We start from the raw sequence: 10,665 nt of genomic DNA on the forward strand, positions 1-10,665 counted from the left end.
GTATGACGGCCACGCGGAGGGCGCCACGCAGCCTTCCCAGAGCCCGAGCCCGGGCCCCCTCCGCGGCGGCTTTTCCCGATCCCGGCAGACGCAGGACTGGGTCCTGCAGAGTTTTGAGGAGCTGAGGGAGAGAGCACCCGATCCCGCCCTGCTGCAGGTCAGAGCCAACCCTGCCCACCTCCGGCCGGCCTGGCCCTGGGACTCCTTGCTAACCTAGATCTCCTCGGCAGAAAGCCCCTGCCTTCGTTTTCTTCTTTCTCCATTCATCCACCACATAGATGAAATTCATACACACGAGGTACTTGAGTAAAATACTAATGAAAATGGCACTGTGAGTCACTGGGAAGCATAGAGAATTACTGTCACTGTCCCAGCTGCTAGCCCTGCCTTAGCGACAGCAAACGCTGACTTGCTGGGTGCAGCGCCTTCACCGCGAGCTTAGAGGATAGGGACAGTTCCCGGGTGCCCTTGTAAGAAGAGTTGCGTACCTTTCTCCTCCTCTCAGGAACCAGGTAAGTGGCGGAGTGAGTTGACTTAGAGAACAACGCGGGTCTGTTCTAAAGGCAAGTCATTCATAGACTAGCACACGATGTGGTAGCATATGCAGCTGGTGAGATCTGCTTATTGAGGAAAAAGGTCTGGACCACACCGTAGCACTGTGTCCTGCTCGGCTTCCGGGAGGCCTGTCAGTGCTCGGGCACCAGCAGTGCTGCTCACCGCCGTGGGAGGGCCTTGTCTCCCGGCTGCTCCCTCTTCTCCTCCAGAACCCCATACACACTTCGGAACTAATCCTCCTCTTTCCTTTTCTTCTTCCTCTTCCCCTACCCCTTTTCCTCCTTTTCCCCTGCAGTTCAAGTCAACTCCAGACCTCCTTCGAGACCAGCAGGAGGCTGCCCCAGCAGGCAGCACAGACCACGTGAAGGCCACCATCTACGGCATCCTGAGGAAGGGGTGAGTGGGCTCAGCCCAGCCTAGAGGCCCGCACCCTCCCCCTTTTTTTGGTACCGGGGATCAAACTTGTGTCCTTGTGCTTGCGAGGCAGGCAGCAGAACCACTGAGCTCAGTCCCCGGCCCTGTGTCTCCCTTCTTCTACTCTGACCTCCCTCTCCATCTCCCTCCCGCTTCCTTATCTCTGCACGTTCAGTCTTGGGTCTGTCCTTTTCCCTCCAGAAGCTCGGAAAGTGAGGCCTCGGTGTGGAGAAAGGTTAGTTTGGTCCTGGAGCAGACGCAGCCTCTCACGGTAAGTACCTCTTCCTCTGCTCAGGTTAGGGTTAGGGCCTGCGTGGTATCTGGGGGCCTGGATGTGGACCACCTCCCACCTCCTCCCTTGGCTCCTTGTTTCTCTGGCAGATGGTTGCTCCTGGTTCTACCAAGGCCCTAGCAGGGCAGGGCGAGCTCACCCGAAAAGTGGAGGAGCTACAGAAAAAGCTGGCTGAAGAGGTAAAGGTGAGAAGCGGTTGGAGATGTACCAGGGATGAAGGGTCGTGGGAGAAGCCCTGGGCCTGGAGGAGGGCTAGCCTGGCCCCTTCGAGCATTCGAGCGAGCACTCTTCAGTCCTGTGAGAGGAGAGATGATAGAGTGTGCCCTTGCTCCAGCTGGGCCTTTGAGGTTCTCTGGAGCCTAGGGAGGCAGCACATATGAGGGGTCCGGCTACTTTTTCATTCTTTTTTTTTTTGCAGTACTAGGAATTGAACTTGGGACCTTGAACTTTCGAGGCACACGATGGCACCACTGAGCTAAATCCCAGACCCCTGATGCCATTTTCTTTTTCATCTTTGCTCTGTCACGTACTGGCTATGCAAGGCTTGAAAAGATGATTCAGGTTATCGGTGCCTCAAGTCATTTGTGTTTTGTGTGTGTGTGTGTGTGTGTGTGTGTGTGTGTGTGTGTGTGGTACTGGGGATTGAATACAGGGCCTTCACACTGAGCTACATTCCCAGCCCTTTTTAATTTATTCTTATTTTTTGTGGAACTGGGGATTGAACTGAGGGCCTTCACACTAAACTGTATTCCCATCCTTTTTTATTTGAGACAGGGTCTCACTAAGTTGCTGAGCTACCCAGGCTGGGCTGGAGCTTTCGTTCTCCTGCCTTGGGCTCCAAATGTGCTGGGACGGAATATGAACCACCACTCCTAACTTCTTCAAGCCTTTCGTCATCACAATGACAATGGCAATAACAGCAGCTGTTATTCATCCAGTGTAACATTTGTAGCAGATGCCATCCTGGGTGATGTGTAATCACTGTAGTGACTGTAAAGTAGGCATCCGGGACCCTTTTCTGATGAGAACAGTGAGGATCGGAGAGGTTCAATGGATTGCCTGTGGTAGTAAGTTGCAGAGAAGGAATGGAAAAACCCAAGTCAGTCCTCTAAAACCTACGTACTCTTTGTATTTTTTTTTTTGAGATAGGGTCTCACTATGTAGTTTATGGCTGGCCTTGAGCTTGTGATGATCCTTTTGCCTCAGCCTCCTGAGTGCTGGGATTATAGCACCACCACGCCTGGCTGTTTTTTTTATTTTATTTTATTCCTTTTTATACATTTTATTAGTATATGGTTGGCGTACATAGGGTAACATTTATCATGAGGAGTTTGTACGGGTCCAGAACACTTCGTAATTCTTTCTTTATTCCCTTCCCTTCCCTATTCTCCATCTCTTGTCCCCTTCTCTTTTGGGAAAGTCTTATCTCCCTGTTTCCTATCTACTTTTTATTTCGCTCTTTAATTTTTATTTATATTTTGGGTTTCTCAGGTAAGAGACCATGAGATGATGAGGATTCTGCATCCATTTGCTCAATATTTGATCAGACTCTTATTTGGGGGGGGGTTCTAAATTTTTGAGTTATTTTTGTATTCTAAGTATTAGTCCTCTGTCTGAGGTGTAGCTGTCACTCTGCTTAGTTTCTTTTGTTGTGCAAAAACTTTAAAATTTGTTGATTCTAAATGTTATTTGTTGTACCATTGGGGTTTATTATTTGCTTGTTTATAGCTGTGTAACAAATTACTCCCCAGTTTAGCAGCTCAAAAGGAGCATTTCCTAGTATCTGGACCAAGGACCTAGCATAAGCCCAGCTGGGTGGTTTTGGCTCAGGGTCTGTTGTCCGGGTTTTGGACTGAGGCTGTCAGCGTTAGAAGACTTGAGCGGCGTTCGAGAATCTGCTGCTAAACGGTTTATTCAAATAGCTGTGGGAGTGTGGCTTCAGTTCTTGCCTGCCTGGACCCTTTCCTAGAGCTGAGGGCCATTAAATGTGGCAGCTGTCCTTCCTCAGACTCAGTGAACCAGGAGAAAAAGGAAGGAGGCGGCTCAGTGCCTCTTAGGACCTACCGTTGGAGTTTGCCTGCCACGTCCTCATTTGTCAAAAGGGAGTCCCTAAGTCTAGTCCTACTCGTGAGGAGCAGAAAGAAGTAGGCTTCATCTTTTGGAAGGAATGTCAGGGGATTCTGGATGTATTTTAAACTGTCCCACATACCAAGGCTTGTGATGCAAATTAAATGCAGATAATATGTACGAAGTCCCTAATATAGTGTCTGCTGTATAGTGAGTGTCCAACAAAGTGAGGCATTCTCACTATCCCTGCTGTTGCTGTTTTTTCAAAACAAGGCCTTGTTTTGTAGTTCAGACTGGCCTCGAATTCACTATGTAGTCCAGGCTGGCCTCAAGCTTGAAGTGGTCCTCCTGCCTCAGCCTCCCAATTGCTGCGGTCACAGTCGTGCGCTGCCATGCCCGGCACATTCTCATTATTCTGCATCTTTCTGGGAGTCTTTACCTACTCTATCTGCTCTACTCTTCTTGCCTTTTTCAGAAGCGACAGAAGCTCGAGCCCGTCCGAGGTGGGCTGGAGCGGCAGCTGGAGGAGAAGGAGGAAGAGTGCACCCGACTGCAGGAGCTGCTGGAGAGGAGGCAGGGGGAGGCCCAGCAGAGCACCAAGGCGTGAGCAGGGGCGGGCTGCCCAGGGGCCTGCAGTCAGGAGCACCCTCACTGGGATTCGAACCCAGGCTGGCAACGTAGCTCAGTGGTCGCGTGCTTGGGTAGCATCCTCAAGGTCCTGGGTTCCATGCCCTGCACCTGCGCACGAAAGCAAAAAACCCAAGTCACAACAAACATAAGAGATTTTAACAAACAGTTAGATGAGGTTTAAATGAATCAATCAGCGTGAGTAAAATCCCCAGAAACTGAAGGAGCAAGGGTGGTTTAAACCCAGGCCTTGGGGCCGGGGATTTAGCTCAGTGGTTCTGCCACCTGCTTCACAAGCGCAAGGACCTGAGTTTGATCCCCGGTACCAAAATAAATAAACAAATAAACCCGGGCTTTTCTCCTTCACTGTCTCTGTCAGTAATGGTGTGTGTTTGGAGTTAGGCTACCTGGGTTTGCTTCTGTGCCTCAGGTTCTTTACCTCTGAAATGGGCGTAATACTAGTACCACCTCACAGGATTGTTGTGAGGAGTCACTCTTCTGGTGATGGGCACTGATCTAGGCTCCTGGGATATCACTGAGCCGTGCAGATACAGGCCAGAAGCTTAGCTTCTTTTTAAACAAATTTTTTATTTTGAGGCAGGGTCTCACTAAGTTGGTGAGTTGCCCACGCTGGGCTCAGACTTGCCATGCTCCTGCCTCAGCCTCGCAGAGGACTGGGACTCCAGGTGTGCGCCACCACACCCGGTTTCAGAAGCTCAGTTTCTGGTGAGAAAGAGCAGACAGTAAAATAAACATGCTATGTAAGTAAATGTGTAACGTGTGAGAGGTAGCGAGTAGAGCAGGTTAGGTCAGATCCAGAGGGCCAGGTTGCAGCATTAAATGAGGTAGGTAGGAGGACCTCACTGGCATGGGCTGGGCGTGCAGCCCGGTGGCAGAGTGCTTGCCGGGTATGCGCAAGGCCCAGGGTCCCGTCCTCTGCACTTCAAAACCAAAACAAACATAAAAGATTTGAAAAAACATCGCTTGAAGGAGGGCTAAATGAATCAGTGTATGTGAAACGTTTAGAAAACTGCCTGGCCCATCGTGTTCCGTAATGTTTTCTGTTTCCAGGCTGCAGAACACGAAGCTCCTTCTGGAGCAGGAGGAAAGGGTACGGCATGGGCTGGAGACCCAGCTGACGGAACTTCAGAGCAAGCTGAAACAGGGCCCCGGCTCCGAGCCTGCCAAGGAGGTGCTCCTGAAGGTAGGGCTGGGGCTGTGCACCCCAGGCTCGCCTCCTCAGGTCTCCTCGCCCAGGTTTCCCCAGTGTGGGGAGCAGGGAGTTGCTCTGGGTCCTGCTTAGTGTGCTGTCAGGCCGACTCAAAGGCAGGGCGAGGCTGGAGCCCAGCATCTGGCACCGTGTCTAACCCAAGGGGCTCTGTGGTGATTCTGTACTGACCGACCGATGGATTCTCCTGCAGTCACCCCTGTGTTTCCACCTCCCCTTTCCTCAGGACCTGTTGGAGACCCGGGAACTTCTGGAAGAGGTCTTAGACGGGAAACAGCGGGTAGAAGAGCAGCTGAGGCTTCGGGAGCGGGAGTTGACAGCCCTGAAGGGGGCCCTGAAGGAGGAGGTGGCGTCCCGTGATCAGGAGGTGGAGCACGTCCGGCAGCAGTGCCAGCGAGACACGGAGCAGCTCCGCCAGAGCATGCAGGACGCAAGCCAGGCATGTGACGGGTGCAGGAACCGGGAGAGGAGGGCGCCGGGCCCGGTGGGAGTACCTGGGGAGGCTTCTGTGGATGGCAGAGGTGGATGCGATCTGGAGAGAGAGAACCCTCTGCGAGTGTTGTCCCAGGTCCCACCAGGGTGTCAGGGTCCAGCCGGCCCGGTGCCCTCCAGGCCTGCGCCTCCCCCTACACATTCACTGTGCCTTGCAGTGAGCTGCTCCCTCTGAGCCTCCTGGCGCCCCCTCTCCTTTCCCAGGATCAGGCAGCGCTGGAGGCTGAGAGGCAGAAGATGTCTGCGCTGGTACGGGAGCTGCAGAGGGAGCTGGAGGAGACCTCAGAGGAGACAGGGCATTGGCAGAGCATGTTCCAGAAGAACAAGGAGGAGCTTCGAGCCGCCAAGCAGGAGTAAGGACCTCGTACCTGTTTATCCGGGACCCCTGTAGCTCACTGCTTATCCTCCCCATGCTTTGCTCTTCTGTCCCATTCCAAACTGCCCTTCCCGTATCCCCTTCCGTCCTCCTGGGCCTGGGTACCTGGGGCAGTGAGGGGCACGGCTGCCTAGGCAGGGGGTTTCTTTGCCCTTCCGACCTCTCCCAGGTGGGAGGCTTGACCCTGTTCCTTTCCTCTTGATTTCGCCTCGCCGGGCTCAGACTCCTGCAGCTACGGATGGAGAAGGAAGAGATGGAAGAGGAGCTTGGGGAGAAGATGGAAATCTTTCAGAGGGATTTAGAGCAGGCGCGAGCTGGAGCTAGAGATACTCGCCAGGTTGAAGAGCTCAAGAAGGTACCTGGGAGAGGCGGGTGTGGGTTTCTGGCCTCTCCTGTCTCCTGTGCGTGTGTGCAGTCTCCTCACAAGCATAGAGGTTTCCAATGGAGGCCTCTGAGTTCCAGCTTGAGGACAGCCAAAGGCCACTGGCTGTGTCCCAAGACACTCAGGGGTAGCAGGTAGTAATAGTAGGTGGATTTGTGAAATGCTGGGGTCATTTTTGTAGGCTCACAAACCTGATTTGGTAGCACAGCAAAAGCTGCTCTGTCTTTGGAGGGATTTGTTAACTACACAACACAACGAATGTTCACAGTTAGAATCTGGTTTGTGGCTCATGAGAAGTCTCCTCAAAGGAACTGGAGCACTTGTGTTGCCGACTCCCCAGTTTCTAGGGCACAGCCTTGCTTTTTAGCTTGTGAAGGGTAAGAGGGCCACCATTTTGGATAGCTTGGATAACTGAGAAAATCTTTTCATTGCAGGGAAATGGCATTTGTGACCCCCTGAAAATCTCTACATTTCCTTGATTTACTACACTCCTGGACATGTAGTATGTGCTCACTTAACAAATAGTAATGTTAGGGAAGGAATCAGCAAATGACACATAGAGAGGCAAAAGAATAGGAGTAAAATAAAAAAGTTTACTCCATTGATGGGGATGCGGGGATCGATCGATCACCCCTAATGGCGGTGCCCTGATTGACTCCCCATTGGGTTACAACTTCTTTTGTAGAGTTCTACAGCCTTGATCTTACTCAGTTGGTTAAATTGCATTTTCACAGTTCATTTTGCTGATAATCAAAATGTGGTGGTGAGGCAGGTGAATTTCAATGCCATTCTTTGTTAGGGGAAGTTACCTTTAAGATTTCTCTCTTCTAGCCAAGGGAAGGGAGGTATCTGGTCAACAAAGCTAACAGTGGTTCTTTTCATTTACAAAACTTTTTAGAGACTAGATGCCTCTAGGTGAGATTAAACCAGGGAAAGGCAAAGTTTTCTTACTTTGTGACTTTTCCTAGGTTTTCACTACTAAAGTTTTCCCTATCGGTAATGCTTGATTTTTTTGTCCTGTTTTTTTGGTACTGGTACTAGGGATTAAACCCAGGGCCTCAGGCCTGCGAATCCTCTGCCACCGAGACATATCATGTTTCAGTGCTTTTTTTTCTTTATAACATCACTACTATATAAATGCCTAATTGTAATATTTTAGTTTTTCCAGTATCAGGAATTGAACTCAGGACTTTGCACTTGAGAGGCATGCTACTGAGCTAAATCTCTGGCCCCTGTAATTATATATATTTTCTTTTTTTGGTACTGGGGTTCGAACTTGGGACCTTGTGCTGGTGAAGCAGGCAGTGGACCACTGAGCTAAATCCCCAGCCCTGTAATTATATCAATATATATATATATATTTTTTTTACTTTTTAGAGTAGATGCCTCTAGGTGAGATTAAACCAGGGAAAGGCAAAGTTTTCTTACTTTGTGACTTTTCCTAGGTTTTCACTACTAAAGTTTTCCCTATCGGTAATGCTTGATTTTTTTGTCCTGTTTTTTTGGTACTGGTACTAGGGATTAAACCCAGGGCCTCAGGCCTGCGAATCCTCTGCCACCGAGACATATCATGTTTCAGTGCTTTTTTTTCTTTATAACATCACTACTATATAAATGCCTAATTGTAATATTTTAGTTTTTCCAGTATCAGGAATTGAACTCAGGACTTTGCACTTGAGAGGCATGCTACTGAGCTAAATCTCTGGCCCCTGTAATTATATATATTTTCTTTTTTTGGTACTGGGGTTCGAACTTGGGACCTTGTGCTGGTGAAGCAGGCAGTGGACCACTGAGCTAAATCCCCAGCCCTGTAATTATATCAATATATATATATATATTTTTTTTTCCCCCTGTAATTATATTTTAAATGAGCCAAGAAATACATAAAGCTCATTATTTCTCAGGTAAACAAAACCTGAGAGCTAACAAAACATTTGATGGAGAAAAACATAATTAAATTAATTTTAACCAAATATAGTTTGGTGATTATAATGATGTTTTGTGACTTAACATTTTGTTTTCTCAGAAAAACTCCTAAAAAAGTGGTGAAGTTAAAATTACTCAACTTTTTAAAAGATTTTTTTTTTTTTTTGGTACTGGGGATTGAACCCAGGTCTTTGCGCTTGCGAGGCTGGCAGCGGAAGCACTGAGCTAAATCCCTGGCCCTTTAAATGTTCTTTTAAAGTTAAGAAATATTGAGAATAGTCTGAAGAATGCTAACTACATTAGCTGACAGAGTGAATTTGGACAGATCTCTGAGATGTCTCGGTTGGTTTATTATCCTGGGTAAACTAAAAAGCAATGCATTCTGTTTCCTCAATCTCATATGGTAAATGTATTTTATCAAGTATTTAACCAGTAAACAAAATATACACGAGGAAAACAGACTGGTCAGGTCCGACATAGAACATACTGTCTTCTATTTTTTTCTTTGTAATTAGTTTTGTTCATATCTTACACTGAAGACTTACTACGTTACATAGCTCTTCCACCTAATTATGGTTATTTCTGAATTTTAAGAGTAATAATAACTAGAATAAGAATTCATGTTTTAATTTTAATTTTCTTTTTTTTTCTTCTGGTACTGAGGATCAAACTCAGGACCTTGAGCTTGCCAGGCAGGTGTGGCACCACTGAGCTACATCCCCAGCCCTTTAATTTTCTTTTTAAGAGAAATTAGAGATGTGCCAGTATTCATTGTAACATATTTTTGGCTTTCAATATATATTTTTTAGATGCAGTTCTTCTTTTCTTTCTTTTTTTTTGTGGTACCCAGGGATCAAATTTGGGACCTTGCGCTTGCGAGGCAGGCGTGGCGCCTCTGTGCTAAGTCCCCAGCCCTAGATGCCATTCTTATTAGATCCACGTGCTGATCTACTCTCCCTGCGTGTTATTTATTTGAATGAGGTTATATTTCACATACCATACAACTCCTCCACTTATTGTTTTGAGACAGGGTCTCTCTATGTAGTTTATGCTGGCCTCAAACTTGTAGTCATCTTCCTGCCTCAGCCTCCTGAATGCTGGGATTACAGATATGCACCACCATACCTGGTAGTTCCTCCTTTTAAAGTATACGATCCAGTGTATTTTAGTTTATTCACAAAGTTGACAAACCATAGCTGCTATCTAAAGTTTTAACCAGATAGTAGCAGGTATCTCCACCCCCCTCCCGCACCTCCCCCCCTTTTTTGGATACCGGGGATCAAACTCAGGACCTTGCACTTGGGAGGCAGGCAGGGTTCAGCCCTTTTTTTGGATGAATAACATTCCACTCTGACTGTACTGTACCACATTCTGTCCATTCGGCTGATGGACATTTGGAGCATTTCTCAGTTTGGCGAATAATGCTGCTGGAACATTCATATACAAGTTTTGTGTGAACCATATATTTTCAGCTTTCTTGGGCATACAACTTGGAGTGGAACTGCTCAGTCACATTTTAAGTTTCACATTCAGCTTTTTCAGAAACAGCTTGCTTTCCCGAGTGGCCACACTGTTGTACTTTCCCTCCCACACCTTGTGAGAGTTTCTATTTCTCCACCAGCCGGAGCCCCGCCGTCTGGCTCTGCACATCCCTGTGTCTTAGTTATATGTTCTTGTGGCTTAGACACCCACCCGACACCCACAGTGTAAAGAGAAAAGGTTTGTTTGGGCTCACAGTGGGTGGAGGTTTCAGTTGTAGTTGCCTGGCTGAGGGGAAGACAAACAGCTCCTGGCCTGGCTGCGGCAGGCAGAGTGATCAAGGGAGGGGGGGTGAGAGACGGACCCTTCCACCTTTAGCCGGCAGCCACCTCCTCCAGCCAGGCTTCACCGCCTTCCGTTCGCTGTGAACTCAGCAGTAGACCAAGGCACTGCTGAGCGTCTCACCCCGCGATCCACCACCGGCCCACGTCCCACCTGAGCTCCTGCGGCTTTGGGACGACAGCTAGATAGAACCCGGAACACCCTCCTGCGTTCCCCTTTCCTGGCAGGAGCTGCGCCAGACTCAGGACGAGCTGCAGGAGCTGCAGGCCGAGCGGCAGAGCCAGGCCGTAGCCGAGCGCCACCGGGACCGCGAGCTGGAGAAGCAGCTGGCGGTCCTGAGCACACCACCGGCACGTCCCACCTGAGCTCCTGCGGCTTTGGGACGACAGCTAGATAGAACCCGGAACACCCTCCTGCGTTCCCCTTTCCTGGCAGGAGCTGCGCCAGACTCAGGACGAGCTGCAGGAGCTGCAGGCCGAGCGCGG

At 49.1% G+C, this 10,665-nt stretch overlaps 1 protein-coding gene across 1 annotated transcript in view; it reads left to right on the forward strand.

The window, feature by feature from the left end:
* Nucleotide 1: 1 nt before the first annotated feature.
* The window catches only part of Cgn (cingulin), a gene marked incomplete at its 5' end in the record, with an annotated part of 20,202 nt that continues 9,538 nt past the window's right edge, over nt 2–10,665 (forward strand). Inside the window, 10 exons of the mRNA XM_019206372.1 lie at nt 2–157; nt 851–951; nt 1,171–1,240; nt 1,351–1,446; nt 3,804–3,931; nt 5,027–5,159; nt 5,410–5,622; nt 5,880–6,028; nt 6,274–6,406; nt 10,408–10,530. Of these exons, the coding sequence (XP_019061917.1) occupies nt 2–157; nt 851–951; nt 1,171–1,240; nt 1,351–1,446; nt 3,804–3,931; nt 5,027–5,159; nt 5,410–5,622; nt 5,880–6,028; nt 6,274–6,406; nt 10,408–10,530 (1,302 nt within the window). The remainder of the gene's footprint in view (nt 158–850; nt 952–1,170; nt 1,241–1,350; nt 1,447–3,803; nt 3,932–5,026; nt 5,160–5,409; nt 5,623–5,879; nt 6,029–6,273; nt 6,407–10,407; nt 10,531–10,665) is intronic.

Source organism: Fukomys damarensis, unplaced genomic scaffold (assembly GCF_012274545.1).
Source record: "Fukomys damarensis isolate Sample0158 unplaced genomic scaffold, DMR_v1.0_HiC HiC_scaffold_33, whole genome shotgun sequence".
NCBI classification, from domain to species: Eukaryota; Metazoa; Chordata; class Mammalia; order Rodentia; family Bathyergidae; genus Fukomys; species Fukomys damarensis.